The following is a 20,338-nucleotide window of genomic DNA, read 5'->3' on the forward strand; positions in this document are numbered from 1 at the left end:
ACTGAGTCCAAAATGAACTCTATCCCAGCAGAACACATTCCACATAAGGAGCACATTAGAACACAGAGATGTAGCAATGGAAAAAAACACACAGCATTTTAGGTTTTTTTTTAGCATCAATAAAAGGCTTTAAATGGAGCATGGAAAGGAAGTTTCTCTAGATGTTCACAACACTGTTGCAACAAACTTTAACATTTAAGTCAGTCAAAAACATCTGGATGTGAGATAATTTGGGCTTTTAACTCCACACCTCCTTCAGTTCAGGTTGCAAAACTTGACGTGCGTCTTCCTCCTGCTGTAAGGAAGAAGGGAGCGTCTCCCTCGAATCACTGTGCTTCATTCAAATACGGCTCCATGCAACATAAACATGAAGTCAACATAAACAGAGGTATCAACGCATAACGGTTTCAAAACTGCAGCCAGTTTTTCATTGAAATGAATGAAAGCAATTATAGAATCTTTATTGCGATTTTCAAAAATATTACTATAATGACACCATTTTGTTGGACAAACATTGACGTTATTATCTGGTCCTGCAGACGGCTGTTTCAACACTAAAGCTTTACATGTGGTAAAGGTCCATCAAAAAAAAAAAAAAAAAGAAAAGTTTCACGCACTCCTGGGGACTATGAAGAGGTGATTTTGGTCGTCACTATTGTCTCGCCGTTTACGTTCTTAGCTTTACAGATGTAGCTACCGAAGTCGATGGTTCGCACGTCTTTGACAGACAAGATGCTCTGGGAGAACCTGGTGGTGTGGCCCATGCCTCTGTTCACCAGCCTCCACAGTGTCTGGATGTGAACCGGACGCTTGTCCTGCAGCAACACAGAAACAACCCGGAGTCAAATGCTTTTAGAGCTGCACACCGGAATCCGATAAATCATTTACTCTCAAACTGGCAACTCCATAAAGATACGTAAAATAAAATAAACCATGTAAGTCTCTCTCTCCAAGTAATTTCAATCATAATTGCTGTTAGCTCCAGTTTATTAGAGTGACAAGTCCAGATTTATGCTTGCTGGAGAGAGTTCTCTACTGTTGTCTTCGTCTCGTGTCTCTTACCTGTCCGGGATAGGACCAGCTGAAGCTCACGTCCTCCTCTGGTTCTCCCAGCACAGTGCAGGTCACATTGACATTGCCGCCACCTCTCACCGTCTCCGGAGAGGCTCCCAGGCTCACGAACGGGGCCCCGCTGGGAACTGTCCACGAGAAACGGAGATGGGGAAAAGTCCTGAACCCAGACCTCTAATTTGATCCATTCAGTCAAGTGGCAGTGGAAGTATGTGGAATTCAAACAATCAAACCAGCACAAATCCATCTTCAGCTGCCATTTAGACATGCAAAACTTGCTCAACTCGACCTAAATTAGCCTGATTTATTGCGTAAACTTCCGTCACCCAGTCTGAAAGGGTCTATTCTGAATCAGGAAGCTGACTTTAGCTTCAGAGATATAGTTTCTGCAGAAAGTGCCAATGTAATCTTTCCCTTGGTTGCAAGTTTCTGGTTACATGGCAACAAAATGTGGGGTGTGAGGGGTGGAGGGGATCAGAGCGTATGAAAACTTTTGACCTCCCTCACCTTCCACATACAGCAGCTGGTATTTGGTGGAGATCTGAGGGGTCCCCTTGGAGGCGGCCTTGCAGTAGAAGACCCCCTGAAGATCCGCGCTGGGGTTCTGTAGGATGAAACCCCTGGTGGGGTCGAAGGTCAAAAGAGTCTGGTTTGCCGTGATTTCCTCAGGAGGGACCTCTCGGTGGAGCGACGCCTCGACTTGGGGCTCGGTCACGCGGCAGGGCACGATGGCGGGCCTGTCGGGGCGCAGGTACACGATCTGGAAGTGGATCGCAGACGGGACGAAGAGGTTCTCTTTGTCTGGAATGAAGGTGAGGCGTGAAATGTATCTCAGATCTCCAACTTTCTGCTTTGATCACAGTTCAACGCTCACTGGAAACCACTTCACCCCCTGATGTCAGTGACTTTATTCATCTCGGCACACATAATACCTGGGCAACGATAATGCAGCAGTTGTTTCCTCTTCCTGCACAAATATGACAAGCCAATAAGTCTTGGAGGCAATAAAAAAAGAACCTCCACCAGAAAATTGCAACCTGCTGCCACTCGCACATGAAAATGGCTGCAAAACAGATGCACAATAATACAACCTTACGGCTTTGAAAAGCAGAAGTGGAGCCTCGTGCGCAATTTACGACAATGTAGCAAGTGGTTTCTAAATGGTAAGTCCACAAAAAAACATTTGTCTTTCCGTACAATGACTATATTGATCGCCATTGTACAGTCAGTGCAGCGGTAAAGCCAGTTGACCAAACGTGCTGGAGCTCAGCTGAGTGCTAGCATCGACACGGAGAAGCAGCATTCAGTTTCAATGCAGCAAAAATACTGAACAAACTTCCAGAAACGCTAAGCTCCTTTAAGTCATGTTGGTTTGCTAATCACATATTTGATGTTTGCTGATCATTTTGTTGACGGCTGTGTGATGATTTGAATGCGTTTTTGTGGTGTGAAGCACTTTGAAGCGTCTTGTTGCTGAAATGTGAAACGCAAATAAACCTGACTGAACAATCGGGAGGCTTTTGAAACTCAATTTTTGACTTATTGCCAAAAAACTGCTGGGCGGTTTATTTTTATAAGCGCTTGGGCGAAACTCCAAACATAAGTCGTTGGTTTTTTTTTTTTTACTTGCAAACCCTACTGCCTACCTGTGAAGTAGATGTAGGAGGCGTACGTGCGGTCTTGGTCCTTCTGGCACTCCGTCCCGTCGCACACTATGACCCAGCAGCTGTAGGAGCCCGTGTCTGCAGCAGAGGGCGAGGTCAGGACCAGCTGGCTGTACTTGTCGCTGCGCTTGATGCTGCGGCCAAAAAGACAAGCGATAAGACGAGCCAAGAAAAAAAACCCAACCCGGCAACCGGAAACTGCAGCGTTTCCCTACGGCACCTGAGGCGCGAGTCGTTGAAGGTGTCCAGGTAGGTCGGGTAGGACCATCCGATGTTGGGCCCTTTGCAGCGCAGCTCCACGCTCTTCCCGGGAGTCAGGGTGGTGCTGGGGCCCAGGCGCAGGAAGCGACCCTTGTCCAACACCTGGGTCAGCAGGGACTGGCTCTTCCCCTTCCTGCTGGTCAGGGTCGTCTGGCGGGCCCTCGCCCGCTTCCCACCCGGATGGGCGCCGCTTTCACCCGGGTCTTTCTTTCTCTTGGCCGCCTGGCAGGATCCTGGAGACACAGAGGGAGACACCTGAGACAAGACAAAAGGAAGGCTGGAAAAAAAATATGAATCATTCCCACTGCCTCTGAATGCACACAGTTCAGCCTCTTCTTCTTCTTCTACTTTTGTTTTTATCTCAGAAGGAACAGAATGTAAAATGTTCCATTTTAGCTATTCCTCGATAATCGGAAACATCTGCTGCATTCCTTCACCTCCAGGAAGCAGGTCTGCAGAGTCACTTTGGAAAAAACATTCCTCCACTGAACACTTTTCATGCACATCACTGAAAAAATGCAGACCATAGAGAGGATATGAAACTGATTTGCATTAATGTACTCTTTAAAACAAAACAAAAAAAAAGTTGAAACTTCCCTTCACACACCAAGTGGTTTCCCTCCTGCCAGTGTTAGAAGCGGTTTCGTCACATCGCGGCTCATCAACAGATATGAAAACGTCACTCACCGTTTTGGAGCTCCAGACAGAGCAGTGCCAGAAGAAATACAGCCCAGAGCTTCATGTTCGGAGAGTCCTGCTGGGCCAGGCGAGCTGCGGAGGTTCGGTGAAGAGAAGGAAGAAGAAGAAGAAAAAGGCTCTGAGGTTCGCTGGACCAGCACCGGCCCCAGCTGCTCTGTTTACCATCCCAGCTCCATCCTCCTCATAGGCTGGAACTGTGAGGGGAAATAACCTGGTTTTCCCTCCTCTCTCCTCTCAGGCCCGGGGAGCAGTAATGTGTAGTCTGGCGCCCTCTGCTGGACCGCTGGGGGAATTAGCCTTCTGCTTCACAGTATTTCCAACAAAATGAAACCAATTTATGGTATTTAAAGGCAGAGGTGTGTAACGTGGCCATCCAGATTTGGTCCTAAGACAGTTTTGATTTTTATTTGTAAGATTCTGTTCAGCTCGTTCACAATTTGTCATATTATAATCATAACTTGAAACCTTTGCGCAGATGTTAACACCGCATTCCGTTTACACTGCACGTGGTGACCGCAGGGGGCGCTGTTACAGTCTTTACACCACGCTTCGTGGTCACAAAATGTGACAGATGTTGTGACCACGCCGTCATTTCAGTACTAAATATCTAAAGCAAACAGTTTCTCTCCTTCCGCCAAAGAATAAAAAGTGACTGACTGTCAGTGTAGGAGCTATTTATCCATTTTTTTTCAGTTAAAGTTTAGGATGTAGATTATTTAGTTTATTTTTATTTATTTTCTAGTTGATTTATAATTAGAATGTTTATTTTGTTGTTTCTAAAAACGTTTTGTGGTTAGTAATTCACTTAATTAGTTAATTGATTTCAGTTTGGGAAGTGGGTGTGTTTCACAGTATAAATATGTAGGGTTTAGATAAGTCTTGAGTTTTTCAATTTTGGAATTTAGTTTTTGGACAAATAGTCAATATAGTCAGTGTAGCAGAAACAGTTTAAGTATTGAATACTTTCCTGCGAGTTAGAGTACATGATAGGTGCTGTCATAATCTGTGACCGTCTACATCTCCGTAATAGTCATAATATTAAAGGTTCAGATGTTACTTTATGTTCTTAGTTTTTCTGTTTGCGCTGGTTCTCCCTCGCCCTCTTGAAAGAGTCCCTTTTTTTGGCGCATTGAAGCGCAACAGCGCCCCCTTCGGTGACAACCTGCGGTGGTCACGGAATTCGGTGTGAAACGTTTCGATTGTTTCCTGGGAGAAACATTTGGTGGGAGCACTAAAAATATTTCAGCGAAACCAATTTAATTCTTCAAAGCTGGTTTTAGTGAATAATAGCTCCTTTATTTATCTTTTATTGCCGTTGTTCAGACGGTATCGTTAGAACAACGCGACCGAACAAACTGCTGAACCTGATCAATAACCAATATCATGCAGCTTCAGTGTGTTTTTCCTCTCTTTTAATTTTGTATTTCGTCAACATTAAGAAAGAAAAATAAAATAAAATACTGACAGTGCAGGTAAGCTGTTGCACATCATCATCAGCTAAAACCTTCCACATCACAACAGGAGGCGTTAAAAAGGCCAGGGAAAAAAAACAAACAAACAATAAATCCAATAAACCTTCATCCCAGAGAAACTCTTTGAAGCTGTAATGACGGACTGAAAATACTTTAGTAGGTGTATTTTCATTCACCTACTAAAGTATCAAAATAGCACAAAATATCAGAAGGCACAGCATATTGTCATAGTGCGATAGCATGAAACAAAAGCACGTACTTTCATAAAACCTTCACATCACGCTGCTTTTCTAATCATAACAGTTCTGAAACTGAAGCAATAATAATAATAATGATAATAATAATAAACCTAACAACCTGTGCTTAATGAAACCACAGCTACAGACTTTAGTTACTACAGGGAAGATTTAAAATGAATAATTTCAAGGATTAACATTTTCCCAGCTCCGGTCAGTCACCACTAAGCTAATTGACACTTTGCACATTCAGTGGCTCTCCAGAGTGTGCGGTGATCCAAACAAAACAAAACCAAAAAGAAAAAACCAGATGCAAATCAATCGTCTCAAAACATTTCTCACCCTTTAATGTAACTGCACAATTTGAGACTTTATGACCAGACCGTCCTCTTCTCCTCTGTGGTTTTCTGTCGCTTCTTGAAAAACCCGCCTCTTAGGTCTGACCTTTGACACCACTTGAGATGCTGATTTGTCTTTTCTTTTTTCTTTTTATCCTCGTCATGTCAGCATTGTGTTATTGCGCGATTCCTCTCACCACTGTATTCTCTCGCGGTGATCATATTCATATCCACCTCGTTCATTTTGGCGCCTTTCAAACAGAGCTTGCTGCCGGCTGCACGCGCTGTTATCTTCCGTCCTCACAGATTTGTCTTTCGCCTGAATTACGCAGGAAGCATCGCCGCGACGTTGGGTAAAAAGTCCGGCCATCGCCATTAGGAACACCCGACCTTCCGGTCGTTTGGACAACTGTGAGATCCACGACAGGTCAATGCGTGTCGAGGATTTTCCACTGACATTTTCGTAATTTCAAACGCAAATTGTCGAAGACACAGAACACATAGAAAAACTGATATACAAGTGTTTGTACATCACGGGAGTAAAGGGCAGGAAAAAAAAGAATGTGCTTTAAACATCGTAATCTCCAGTCCCTTGGGAAGCTGTGTTGGCCGCAGCCCTACGATGACACTCTCCAGTGTGTTACCTGTCCTGTTTTTGTTTTTGTTTTGTTTTGTCTCCATTCATGGCGTCCAGAGAGCGCTCTGGGATCTAAGTCTTTGTGGTCGCAGAGACGGAGCGGCTCCTCACCAGAATACTGACTCTGCCACAGTGAGGTTCGTACACACGAAGGAGCCATTATGTACATGTGTGTCGAGGCGCGAGTCGCCGAGTGCCTTTGGTTTTGGGATTGTTTCTGTTCCGTTTTGCGTCGGCTGCCTCTCGGAGTGTGAGAAACAGTCCGCGGCCTTTTAACACTGGCTGGTTTTGTCCGGGCTGATGAAGCGCTCCTGCTCCTTTGCTGCCTCGTTTGTCTCGACCTGCTTGTCCTGGATGGCTTTCATGCTCAGCTGGTTTGCGTCGCCGTTGCCGTGCGCGTCCTGACGGTGGTGCTGTCGCTCGGCGCTGTGCCAAACGCCATAGCCGAAGTAGATCAAGAACCCTGTGAAGGAGAAGTTTAAAAGGAGGAGGTATGAGAGAGGAGTTAAAGTTTTTAACATCAATGCAGCTGTTTCTCTGAAAAACATTGATGATTCTAAAATTTATATTCAACATAATTAAAAAAAAAGTTTAATATATTTAAGCAAAACCCTTAATTAACCCTAAATTAAGGGTCAATTAACACCTAAGGGTTAATTATCACCTAAGGGTTAATTATCAAAGATTAATTATCTTCCCAAGGGACTTATTAAAGATTAAGTAACCCTTAATTATGGATTAATTAAGTGTTAATTAACCCTTAATGAAGGGTTATGGATTAAAAATTTACCATTAATTAATATTTAATTAAGGGTTAATTAATTAAAGATTTAATCCATTGATTCTGGATTCAATTCAGAACTATTGAATCCAATGGTTCCGGATTCAGTGGTTCTGAAACCAGAACCATTGTGATGTAAAAGGGCGGTATTTTTTAAATCATGTTATAATATTATTCCCTCATCAAAAATTTCTGGAGTGTTGCTTTGATTCTTTCATGAATGACTGAGAAATCCTTTGATCTCCATGGCAACCATTCAACTGTGTAAAATGCCTGGGTGGACTTAGCCCCGCCTTCAAGGACGAAGCTCCACCTCGGAGCTGCAGTTTCCCAGCTTCCACATCACAGACACAACACCCACAACGTCGGCAGCCAGCTCCTTCAGACTAGCCAGCAGGAATTAGCAGCCACCTGGTGGAGCTGTGCCTCAGGTGTGCTTTTTGTACAAGCTACCTCTGATAAGTAAAAACGTTGGTAAGGCTGAGTAAAGGAGTCATGTGATGACTTCCTGGAGGCGGAGTTTCAGAAAGAGCTGGAGTTTTTAAAGCGACAAAGGCCCAATTTCAAGGTGTTAAATTCCAAAGTCAAATTTATTTTAGTCACATTTGATACATGCAGTATTTTTGCAAAAACTGAAGGTAATGTTGATATTTGATTGTGCTATAAAATGTACTATGTAGCTGGAAAACAAATCATCCTGCACCTTTAAAGACAGCTTGAATGCTAGAACGGGTCAAAGTCACACATGACATCATTCACTTATCAGCTTGTACAAATACAACATAGTTCAACTTACCTGCAGCCATCCAGACAGAGAAACGTATCCAGGTGACTCCACTCAGCTGGACCATGAGGTAAACATTAACAAATATACTCAGAATAGGCAGGAAAGGCAGGAGGGGTACCTGTGACGATGAAGGAGCCGTTAGGTTTCTACATGTTGATGGACACATGACCCCATAAAGCAGGACACTGAGTTGAGATGAACTCAATGAAGTACTAGCTACAGCCAAGCTGCTGCGTACCATGAAGGAGACCTTCTTGGTGGTCTGCGGCTGCCTGCAGATCATGAACACGCAGAAGCTGAAGATGAGGAGACAGACGGAGAGCAACGCCAAAATCCACACTTCCGAACCAACGATTGAGTTTAAGTGGTAGGTGGTGAGGTAGCTGATGACACACACTACAATCACTGCAGGTGGAAGAAACACACATAGAGATTATTCCAACATAAACAGGGATTAGAGTGAACCGCAAAGGGAAAGGCGTCGGACACAACAGGCTGCATACCCAAGACAGCGATGGACATGTTGACCACAGAAGACGACTTCTCGGACGGTAAGAGGGGAGGGTGGAGGATACTCTGAAGGACGGAGTTGCCGCCGTTCAGCATGTTCAGGTGAGACTCTGACTCTGTCAGTTCGGACTCCTCAGATGCCAAGCAGCCCTTCTCACCTTTCTCTGGCTGCCTCTCCAGAGCTCCATCTGGCTGGTACCTGCAAGACAAATAAATTCAATTCTGTGACGTCATCACTAGTAATACCTCGCTTAAACTTGACAGACGCATTATATAGCAGCGAGTATAAAAAACACAGGTTTAGCGTTAGCCTAGCGCCGAACCAAACAGCGCTCTTTGAAAACATGAGGAGCAAGTTTTTTGTGTTCAGCCATTCACTCTCTTTAGCGTTAGTTAATTCTCTCGCCTTGTTCCTCATCTTGCTGATTAGCTTGCGTGGCATTTGTCCCTCCATTTGTTTTATCATTAATCATTTGTCAAAACTCCCCACTGAGTGACCAAACGGCGCCAAAATGACGAGTCTTTTGTGGCAATGTCTACAATTCACCAACTTAAGTTTGAGTCTGACAATGACAGCTTGGTAAGGAAACTAGTCCTGATAGTAACTCTTTTGGAAGAATCTGCACTGCCTGCTTAAGGATTTATGCCACAGGCTCGTTACATGTGCACCGAACATATGAAAAACGTGCATGTCCTCCAGCAGTCGGATTGAGAAAGAGCTGTCATGATTTTAGCTTCGACAGAACAAGTAAGGACCGGATCCAGTTTAGACCAGAAAGGGCGCCAGAAAAAGAGCTGCTGCACTGCACGCCCTATGTTTAGCGAGTAAAGACACTTGAATAAACAGCCCCCGCCTGCTGAAACTTATATTCCTACAATGGGAGCTTTCACAGCTCTTATTCACCGAGGTGACGCAATCGCTAACAGGGTAATCAGGCTTCTGGGCATTTTGGAGAACCTATTAACGCGGCTGCTTCCCAAATGTTGTACAAATCGGATTCCTCTACTACACAGCGCTGCTCTGGGAGAGACTTCTTCCCACCTGAGAACGAGCACGCAGATGGCAACCAGTGTGTAGGCCAGCAGAGTCCCAATGGACATCATGTCCACCAGGGCCTTCAGGTCGAACAAGAAAGCCATGATGGCTGCAGAGAGCAGAAGACTTGTTAAATGAAGAGGAAACATTACAAGCACACTCAGAGAACCGCTGCATTTGCAGAACAGTCCATGCACCGAATTGCGGTCATTACATGTGAAAAAGTTTTTTTGTTTTGATGCACAAATAAATTAGATACAAATTAAGTTTCATGCAACATAGTTTCATAAAAACAATGAGTAAAAAAAACACAAAAAAAAACTTTTTGACTTTTGACAGCTTAGATCATTTTCATACTGAGCTTCGGTTGACACAAGAGAACTGGTGTCAGAACACCAGCAAAATGTAAAAGGGGGACCAAAATCATAAAATCATGCCAAAATCAAATGTTTACAGCAGCTCAAGCTTCTCATGTTTACACATGTGAAGGTGATCAGCAGTTTTCTTTAGGGTTTTTTTTTTTTTGTACCAAAGTCATACGGGCAGAATCTCGACGGGTACCGGAGTATATTAGCATGTGATGAAACAGCATAAAGCATAAGCAAGACATGAACACATTCAGTTCATAACCTTCCATTACAAACGTGTGAAAAACATTGATTTTTCATCAATGTCGAAAAAGCAAAATTTCACAAGTTATATTAAATAATAACAAAATAAACAAAAACAGAATTAATAAATACAAGCCAGACATTATTTAAAAAGCGTCATCCTGTTGCCGCTTCCCGGCGTCGTCTTCTTCACGGTTGCTGCTAGTGGTGACATCCGGTTGTTGATCATGTGACTCGTGTGATGCGGAAAGAAGTTTTTACTCATTTTGATACAGCGGGGGGACTGCTTTAACAAAAAAACTTGAGTTTTAATCTCTTTTTTTTTATTTGCCTGTCTCTATAAAAAACGCAGCTGTAATCAACAGGAGGGTGCAGATCTCAGCAGCAGAGGTTTGAACAGACAGCAGTGTGTCTGCCATCCTTTTCGACATTTTCTTAAAACAAAATGGAGGGTGGGAACAAAACAACAACAACAAATAATCTCTCTGGCATGTTGGATGCTCGGTGCAGGGGCTGTTTGCAGGGGCTGCCTCTTCACCAGGTCGTTCACCCCGTTAAGTCTCAGCTTTAATGTCTGAGCAGATTGTGCAACCATGTTCCGAACACCTGCAGTCCACTAAGCAGGAAAGCTGCGGAAGTAAATATTCGTAATAAGCACCGCATTAATCCACAAAGTCCAAACTGTTAAAGTGAGCTCTGGCACGTTGTCAGTGTATGCGAGTACCTCTGTGGTGCCTTATTAGCAACGCTCATTGCTGTGTTGACGACTTGTGGAGAGCGCTTCAGACCATAGAGTGCCAGAGATGGAAAAAGAGTCACTTTTTTATAGCCACCATTTCACTTTGAGCCAAACAGCACCTTGGTGAGCTTTTTGTTGTGGTACACTTAAAGTAAATTATGATTAACTTTAATTGCAGCACAGTGGTGTAAACTCACCCAGGCAATAAAATCTGGAGACAAACCAGATCTAACCAAGACAAAAGCAGCCGATCAGAATTCTGACTTGGACTTGATTCTCACCATCCTGGCTCTCAAAAGCCAATATGGCTGCCACTTGCATTAAACATAATGTTCGCTTTAAGATTAGACAGTTTATTTGTACTTATGTCAATTTGAGTTCTAGAAAATCAGTCACATACATAGACCACTGTACAGCTGCTGCTGAACTGTTTTTATTCTGGAATACACATAGTGCAGAAAAACACACTATTAGCAGCCTTGTCACCAATGAACCTCAACCTCAATGCTGGTTGTGAAGGCATGTGCAGTTCCAAATTACAAAAAAAAAAATAAATAAAAATAATTCAGCTTGAATTCACAGCAGCACACATACTTTGTTTTAAATTGGGGCCTAATCTATGCTGCATACAGATATTTTCATTTAGCTATGCTGAAGTTAGTTTAAAACTCTTGAGAATTTCTGGGACTTGCTGTTTTAGGTTTACCACAGGTCAAAATGCTGTAAAACCACCTAAACCACGGTGTCTGATAGCATCAAGAGTCAGTTAGCAGAACTTTTAAGATTAGCTTGATTTGTGGGATAGCAACATCTGGCGTCAGTAAATATAGGTCACTCTTATTGGCTGACATTGTTGAATGTACTTATGAATTTCATCAAGCAAAAACAAAAATGGAATAGAAACATCAAAAATCTATGATACAAACACAAAACATTAAAATAAAAAAAACCCTATCGTGCTAGCATACCACTGAATAAGCATTAATCTTTCAAGTATTTAGCTTTCAACAAGTGAACATGAGTGACTGAATGTAGCGTGAAGCCCTTTGGAGTCTTGTGGACTGGATAACAGAGCTATACATGTACAGGCCACTGACTTTCTTCTTCTATCAACAACCAGCGAACCTGCCATACAAGCAATCTATTCCCCTTTTATTTTTCTGATAATAAGCAGGCTGTCTAAGATGCTCTGCGCCGCAACAAAAGTGTTTTCTTCCGCGTCCGAAATTACCCGGCTCTACCTTAGCAACAGTAAAACAAACACTCTAGGTATATTAGACGTGTGCATCATGATAATTGTTGAGAATATAATTCTCAATATTTAGTATGTGTTTCATTTCTAAAAGAGCTGGGAACATTGTTTGAGTGTGTGCCATTATTAACTTTTTTGAAAATACCAGGAAACAAACAAACAAACAAAAAAACATAATCATCAATTCACTCAGCAAGGATAATGTTCCAGAAGATATGGCCAAATCAACAAAGAATTTGTTTCTGACTGTTCCAGGTTGGTTTTTATTATCAAATCAGTTGAATAACTTTCATATTTTTGCAATGTTTCTTTGGTATCACCCCACTATCAAATTATCTGCCATTATCTTCTAATACGGGATGAAAAACCTTGAAGACTTGTGGGATTGACATAGTAGGAGCTATGAACTTTCCTCTTGCTGAGAGTAATGGCTCCTTTGCATGCTTTAGAAACACCACAACCAAGTTCATGCAGTTACCACCACCAGCTGATCGTGAGCACATAGAAAAGCACACGCACGTCATAAAAAAAAAGAGACAGGAACCCGGACAGTCCACGATACAACCCAGTGACAGGCGAGTTCTTGTCCAGGAGCTTACCCGCTGTGGTACCTGCTGCCATGGTGGCAGCCACGGGCGACTGGCGCTTACTCACTTTGGACATAAATTTGAACAGAATGCCATCTCGCGCCATGGCAAAGAGAATGCGCGGCAGAGGGAACATGGAGCCCAACAGGCTAGGGAGAAGAGGGTTCATGGTTAAGTCTAGAGCATTCTGGGAGAGAGAAAACATGACACCTGCACAACTGTGAAAGAAAAACATTCTGTGTACAGATACAGAAAGTCCTACAGGTCGTATTGATTTGTCAAGAAGTGAAATTGAACCAAGCCCAATGAAAAAAACAAGAACTGACTGAATCATCTCTTTTCTCGCCATTGTTTCTTTCACAATTGATTGGTGGAGACACATTAGCTGACTCGTTTCACTTGCATGATCCCCGGCTCTCACCTGCGACTACACCGGAGCTCATAGTGGCAATAACTGGGGTCTTCGTCTTAGGATTGATTCGGGCTAAGGCTTTGAAAAGCACCCCATCCTCTGCCATAGCATAGATTACACGAGGCATGGGGAAAATGGAGCCCAGCAGACTGCGTGAGACAGCAGAGACATGCAACACCAACACGTTAGTCATGAGCCCTCAACCCGGACAAACGGACAGGAGCATCGAAAAGCTTCAGAGTCAAGAAAGTCCCAAAAATGTCTTTCTTTCCTGCCTGTAACGTCATTCTTGCAATCTTTCCTCCACAGGGAAACTCTGCATATGGATCTTTGAGGAACGCGTCTCCAATAGATTTCCACATGCTATCATGAGACCCAGTGTGTAAATATTCATGTCAAGCAAGAAAAATGTGTGTTAAAAGCAGTTTCACAAGACACGTAGTCCACACAGATAAGGTCCATTAGCAGACTTGAGCCAGATTCAGTTCAATCGAGAACCTGTGCAGAACGTTCCAATCGATGGAAACTTTTGATTCGACTGGAAGAATGACATCGGCCGACTCCGCTAATATTGACACTGACGGAAAAGAAAGACAGAGTTGGGACAACACGATATGTTTCTGAGACAGACTGAGACTTGCTCAGCAGCTCTCAGCACAAAAACATGCTGGGGCCTCAAACACAGAAAGAATTAAGCAATGCACCCACCACAGAACGTTAAGCAACAGGAATCAATCCAATTACAAGACGCAGACAGAGATTGATAGTCAAAGCTGTTGGCTGAATCTCATCTGCCCAGAATTTACAGTTAAATTACATCCCACCTAAACACCAGCGATGTATATGTTTTGGTTGTTCTAAGAAAAACAAGACCTTACCTTGTAGACAGGGCACATAGTGAACCCACAGCAACCACATATTTGGCGGGGCCCCAGCCCACATATTCAAAGGCCATGGGGAGAGGGCTCTTCTCATCCAGCAGGTAGTAGGGCATCATCAGAGTGAGCGCAGCAGAGACACCGAAGTACGCCAAGAAGCATACAGTCAGTGACACCACAATGCCGATGGGAATGGCCCTCTGGGGGTTCTTCACCTCCTCTCCTGTTGCAAACACCAAAGTGAACACAGATGTGCTGGCACAATGAAAACCGCAGTGGATCCAACCCGCCAGATCCCGGAATCACCTGTCGTTGCAATGCAGTCAAATCCGACAAAAGCATAGAAGCAGGTGGCGGCTCCGGCTAGCGTCCCGCTGAAGCCGTAGGGCATGAAGCCGCCAACGCCATAGTCACTGCTCACGTTGCAAGTTTCCGAAAAGTTCCTGAAACATGCATACAGTATTTCATAACGACTGAGACCGACGCTGACCTGCACATTTCTGCATAAGTCTATGCACAAAGCAATATGGGTTATCGGTGTAACAGACCATACTTGACTGGTATCAAATGAATCCGTTACCTTGTGACGATTGTGATATTGATGAGAGATTCTTCGGTTATCTTCCAGTTGTGTGTGTCTCCTTTGACGAAGCCAGAAATGATGACAAACAAGAGGACGAGCACGTTGATTGAAGTGAAGATCTTGTTGACCCAGGCCGATTCCTTCACTCCAAAAGACAAGAGCCCTGGACGAGTGTCAAACAGACCACCGTAAAAGCTTTAGCTAAGCTGAAATTAAGTTCTCAACCATTTGAGAGCCAAAAAAGTCCAAACTGTTCCGACCCTTTAAAGTCAAGGGTCAGCGTCCTGAATGAACAGCTCTTGGTTCGGTTGTACTAGGTCTTTGCTGAGGCTTTTAAATGAAGATTCCTTCTTTTTACAATCATGTTTATATAATGGCTCTATCAAAATTAAGTTGCAAACATTGCAGCAACTTTCAATGCTTCACTAGGGTATTTTACTTTTGTAAAAAGCTCCAACATATTTTTTTAAAAATTGCAAACTTGGCTGTTTACTGCAGCAGAAAGTTCTTTAATCTTTAAATATTGTGATTTAAGACTTTTTAATCTGCTTTTACCCAGTGGATTATTTGAGAGCTTAACAAATCTATTCATAATTTTTCACTGTTTTTTTTAGTTATGGTTTGTTTTTAAAGGGGGGAATTTTTGGATTTTCACAATGTGTTTACTCGATTTGAGTTGCAGAAGTTCTGCTTCTTCGATCCTCACATAAACAACCAGACACTGGTAGGTTGTCTTTGACGCCGCTGGCCTAACATGATCATGAAACCCATGATGGATGCCGTTTAATCAAGCGGAATGTATCAAAACATGACTGGTTTGAGTCTGTCATAAACTTTGATTAATCTTGTCAGTTTAACCAAAAAGCAAATACCAGTTGACTCTAATTACTATTAACCCAATGCAGTAGACATTCACAAAGGCATCCATCTCCCTTGAACTTTTCCATGTTTTCCTAACACCTTCCTCTGTTACAAAAATATTTTAAATATCAAACATAACTCGGAAGAAATTTGTTCCTGAAACATGCATAACATATTGAAATTGGGCCTCTGTCTCTTTAAGAAGTTCCTTCTCCTTCCGAAGCTCCGCCTTCAGGAAGTCGTCACATCAACACTCCTCTATCGAGGATTTCTCAGTCCAGTCGGAGCAACTGGACTGAGAAATGAGCTCAGCTGAAGCTCAGTTCCGTCCGGGTTGGCTAATTGCTGCTGCCGCTAGTTTGAAGGAGCCGAGTGGGGTGGCTTTGTGAGGCAGAAGCCCAACTTTGGAGCAGCAGCTCCAGGGAGGAAGTGCTGCGTTCATTCACCCGAGTGTTTGTTGCTGCGGGAGATTAAAGGGTTTCTCAATCATTCATGAAAGAATCAATGCGGCACTCCAGGGAAAAACTTTATAACACAATGTAAAGCTCAAGAAAGTCAGTTTTACAAAACACTGCCTGTTTAAATAACAGACCTCAGGACATTCCTACTAATAATTGTTGATATATTCTCCCACCTGAGCCCTGAGTCTCTGTAGGTCATCCAGAGCTCAAGTTGTCTCCCCGTCAGCTTCTCTGATCAATGTCCTCCTCACTTAACCTGTAAGCTGAAGTTGTTGGCCATACTTCGGTAGGTTTGTAGATCTGCCATATTGTTTTGAATGACAGGCAGAACAGTGCCAAGAGATCTCAGAGTCTTTGGATATTATTTCCTAACCCAAACCTCCTTTAAAAAACATTTGAAAACCATGACATTTTAGTTCAAGGGCATTGTGGACATCCAAAAGGCACTGCATGAACTGCACTAAACCTCATGTTTAGCTCGATGTCACACACTGTGCTGCCAGTTTCTTATTGAATTATGCCAGGATCGGATCATGAGTTAAGCTGCAGTGATTCCGGTTTCCGTCCCCTTCACTGAACCCTCTGTGTGAGCGCATTCAGGATTTTGAAATGAGCGGCCAAGTGCTGATGCGCTTACCAGAGAGCAGCAGAATGAGGAACACGGCAAAGAAGTCGGGATACGGAGCCAAGCCAGGAGAGTTCATGCTGAAGTAGGTCTTGCAGAAAACCTCAATGTGTCCGCCAATCATCTCGTCAAACGTGCCACTCCAAGCTCTGGCAACGGAGGACGTACCTGATCAAAGAAGTCAAAGGTCAGACTCCACGAACACCCATGCTCTCTATTCTTAAAAGTCAGGAGACTCACCAATGACGTAAGACAGGATTAGGTTCCAGCCAGTAATGAAAGCATAGATCTCCCCCACCGTCACGTAGCTGTAGAGATAAGCAGAACCGGTCTTGGGGACGCGGGCCCCAAACTCAGCGTAGCACAGGCCGGCCATGACGGAGGCCAGGGCGGCGATGAGGAAGGAGATGACGATGCTGGGGCCCGAGTTTCCCTTGGCCACCTCTCCGGCCAACACGTAGACCCCGGCCCCCAGGGTGCTGCCCACCCCCAGGGCAATGAGGTCCACAGTTCCCAGGCAGCGGCACAGCTTGGAGTCCTCCAAGCTGTTCATGTCCACCACTTTCCTGCGCACCAAGGAGCTGCTGAACGCAACGACTTGCTTCAGCATGTTGTCACCTGTAGGCAGACACACAACCAGATTTAAAATACCTGTTCATGGGTGTTTTAATCAGTTAGGTGAAGGGTGTCTGCTTGAATGCCCCCACGACATATTCTAGATCAATATCCTAAAATCAAAGTGCAAGCCAGTGAGTAACAGCAAAAAATAAGCTTGCAGATAACAACTATCAACCAATCAATACTTTGAACGGTCAGCAGAAGAGAACCAGACCTGCGAACACGAATGCTCGGGTGTTGGGGAGCAGCTCCGGTTCGGCTCCATCTGCTTTGCATTTCCAGGTTCTTGCAGCCCGGTTCTAACCGAGACTCGTTGGAAGGCGAGTTACATAACGCGTGAACCCCGAGGGACGTTAACCGTACACACTCTGACGCGCATTGGAGGAGCGCAGCCAAGTTCCGGAGAGCTGGTGAAGTTCAGACTCTACGGGCCCCGTCCGACTATTGTTCGGGGTCATGGTGCAGCTCTAAGCACTCAAAGAGCTGCTTTCATGAAACGACGAGAGAGTGAAGCATTCCAGCAGCTTGCTGTTCCAATTAGCCACGGGGCCAAAAAAACCCTGCAAATTCCCCCTTCGACGCAGTTGTCCTGCAAATTACAGCATCTCTTTCCATTTGTCCAGAGGCAGTCTTGATACCTGCATTGTTGCAAGCTTTTAAATGAGGATGTTTCCGTAAAGGCGTTTGCTTTGCTTCTTTGAACCTGCAAAAAACTATCCTGACGTGGATTTTCTCTTCCAGTGGAACAAGTTTGAGTCCTGGCAGCTCATTAATGTAACAACATAACAGTAATACCAACCAGCCACGTTTATCTGAATGACCCATTTCAGGGCAGTTCACAAAAACATCATCTCACCAGTCGAGAAAGCAGGAGCAAACATTACGTTTTGTCCGTCGAAATCGTCAACACGCATCATCATAGTTATAGTCTTGATTTAAAGAAACTCTGTGTGTCTGCGACAGGACAGTTTTCTGGAGGTTTGCTCCAGATTTGAGGTGCGTGAAAGCTGCACGCTTCACAACTGCAGTCTTTCGCAAAAAAGAGCTGAACTGATGAGAGCTCAACTCTGGTGTTTCATCTTCAAAACGATCACATCTGCAGATCTTTTCAGTTTCCAGAAGAAAAGAAAACCAACAAAGCCCAACAAATCTGCACTGGTGGAATATATTCTAAATATAAGAGACTTTCACCTACCTTAGAGTAGGACTCCTCTTGAGAGCAACAGCTTCCAGGTTCAGGAATAATGAAATAAAAAAAAAAACCTTCCCCAGGTGAGATGAGCTGCAAGCAGGTTCCAGTCAGAGAGCTGGTCGTGATCTGACGAGCCGCTGAACGACACTGAGAGAGAACATGAACAGTACAGAGCAGGTCTGTTTCACTCCTCCTCCTCTTCCTCCCTGTTTCTTCATCACAGGATCTGGCTCCTAACATGAAGTTACAGTACAAAGCAGCTGGAAGGGGAGGCAGGACTGACTGAAGGGGGGCGGAGGAGGGACCACGTGGGGCCCTGAGGCACCGGAGGGCATTTAACCTCTGTGACTCTTGGATTGAAGGTAATTGAGGACAAACTTCGCACCAGAAGCCCCTCCATACTGGAAACTCCACACTGAGGGCAGTAAGAAAGAGCGGGGAGGGGGATCCTATTTATGACAAGAAAAAAAGGGAAAAAAATACAGCATAAACAGATCCCAGCTGTCTGGATGCTTACCGACTGCTGATAAATGATTGGGTAACTTTCACTGACAAACACTGTGGCAGACACTGTTTACCCACCGCTGCCCACAGGACCGCTGCTAAAAGCCTGGATGCTGATTGGTCAATGAAGGGTGGAGAGTGCTGTGTCGGAGGGGTGTGTGTGTGTGTGTGTGTGTGTGTGTGTGTGTGTGTGTGTGTGTGTGTGTGTGTGTGTGTGTGTGTGTGTGTGTGTGTGTTGGGGGGGTTAAGTCCTCTTAATGGAAGACAGGTATTGCTCAATGTACCTTGAGCTATTGGACCTGTGAGCATATTCAATTCAATAACAGCCTGACATTCAATGACTTCACGTCACTTACAAACGCCTCGCCTGTGAAAGACAATTACAAAAGTTTTTTGGGGGGTTTTTTTGCCATCAAGAAAAAAAAAAAAAAACACTTCTGACTAAACCAGTCCAAACCAGCTCGGGGCTCCAGTGGGAATGTGGCAGCTGGCCCCAGGAAGCCCCCGCCGTCCAGCCGGAGGGACCGCGCCGCGGGGGGACAGCGGCGGTCACCTGGACGCGGGTGGGCGCGTCCACTGCAGGCCGACGGATATCACGGACAAACCGCATGGCGAGTCTGACCCGCATGCTGGTTATGGGAAGCACAAAGCCTTTAGAGGAGGAAAATGGCGGAAGATTCGAAATCAAGACACGTTTTAAGTTTCATTAAAAAAAAAAAAAAGATTTTCCTGATGAAAAACTGAGCGTCCTGCTCTGTAACCATGGCAGCAGTGGAAAGCGGTCGACCGGCTCGCGGCGTTTCAATGTTGACACGCGCTAATCGTGTGAAGCCAATCGGACGCAATGCGGCCTCCGATGGCCGCGAGCGGGGGGCCCCGCGGCCCCCGAAAACCGCGGACGTGGTCAACAGGTTGAGTGGTGTTTGCCTTGCGGGCCGCTCGCTCCAGTTAACACTGCGGTCACCAGGAAATGTTGGAGTGAGCAATATCGCTGATAAGAGGCAGTGGATGCAGCGCGATCAGCCTTTGGGTGGAGACGAGGCTCGGGGCCTCGGGGCCATGAAAACGGCTGCAGTCTCTACAGCGTTCCTTATCTTGCATTGGTGGAGAGACATCGTTGTAAATCAACGTTTCATGAGGGTGGAAATAATCATTTGTTAGTTGGCTCGTTTATGGTGCTTTTGTTTTCGTGGTGGTGGACAATGGCCGTCCATCCATTCACAGTCTGTCTGTCTGTCTCACCACAGACATGTTGTAACTCCGTCACACAGGAGACAAACATCCAGGAAATAAGATTACATAAAAATAAAAAGTGCAATGAGCTGTTAGGGTGAAATAGTTGTCAAATCCCCTGCATTCAAAGGCAATTTTACTCAAACCTTTTCACCTTAGATGTATTTTCTTGGGATGATAGGTGTGGTGGGTACTGGTAACTGTAAGTGGAAGGAAAAGGAAAAAATCTGAAAAGTGTGGCGCGCATCTGTATAGTTCCTCTCAGATGTGCAAACATTTTGTTAAAAGGC

The 20,338-nt window shown here is 44.5% G+C and overlaps 2 protein-coding genes across 3 annotated transcripts; both read right to left on the reverse strand.

The window, feature by feature from the left end:
- Window positions 1-423: 423 nt before the first annotated feature.
- pdgfrl (platelet-derived growth factor receptor-like) lies at window positions 424-3,866 on the reverse strand. Its single transcript, XM_055034673.1, has 6 exons — window positions 3,684-3,866; window positions 2,956-3,229; window positions 2,718-2,869; window positions 1,579-1,872; window positions 1,063-1,199; window positions 424-815 (listed from the first exon to the last, which is right to left on the reverse strand). Exons 1-6 carry the CDS (start codon window positions 3,736-3,738, stop codon window positions 627-629), a joined length of 1,101 nt encoding a protein of 366 aa, XP_054890648.1. The 5' UTR covers window positions 3,739-3,866; the 3' UTR covers window positions 424-626.
- Window positions 3,867-5,090: 1,224 nt separating this feature from the next.
- Window positions 5,091-18,522, reverse strand: slc7a2 (solute carrier family 7 member 2). Of its 2 annotated transcripts, none has more exons than XM_055034676.1 (12): window positions 18,315-18,522; window positions 16,742-17,119; window positions 16,514-16,669; window positions 14,552-14,717; window positions 14,278-14,414; window positions 13,972-14,194; window positions 13,103-13,242; window positions 9,499-9,601; window positions 8,450-8,655; window positions 8,185-8,351; window positions 7,956-8,064; window positions 5,091-6,841 (listed from the first exon to the last, which is right to left on the reverse strand). In XM_055034676.1, the coding sequence occupies exons 2-12, from the start codon at window positions 17,109-17,111 to the stop codon at window positions 6,651-6,653; spliced, it is 1,968 nt and encodes a 655-aa protein (XP_054890651.1). In that variant the 5' UTR covers window positions 17,112-17,119; window positions 18,315-18,522; the 3' UTR covers window positions 5,091-6,650. The 2 variants fall into 2 exon arrangements, with proteins under 2 accessions (XP_054890651.1, XP_054890652.1); XM_055034677.1 differs by lacking the exon at window positions 13,103-13,242 and adding an exon at window positions 12,694-12,830 and having other exon boundaries at window positions 18,315-18,521.
- Between the last annotated feature and the right edge of the window lie 1,816 nt (window positions 18,523-20,338).

Source organism: Poeciliopsis prolifica, unplaced genomic scaffold (genome assembly GCF_027474105.1).
Source record: "Poeciliopsis prolifica strain line A6 unplaced genomic scaffold, Auburn_PproV2 SCAFFOLD009, whole genome shotgun sequence".
NCBI classification, from domain to species: Eukaryota; Metazoa; Chordata; class Actinopteri; order Cyprinodontiformes; family Poeciliidae; genus Poeciliopsis; species Poeciliopsis prolifica.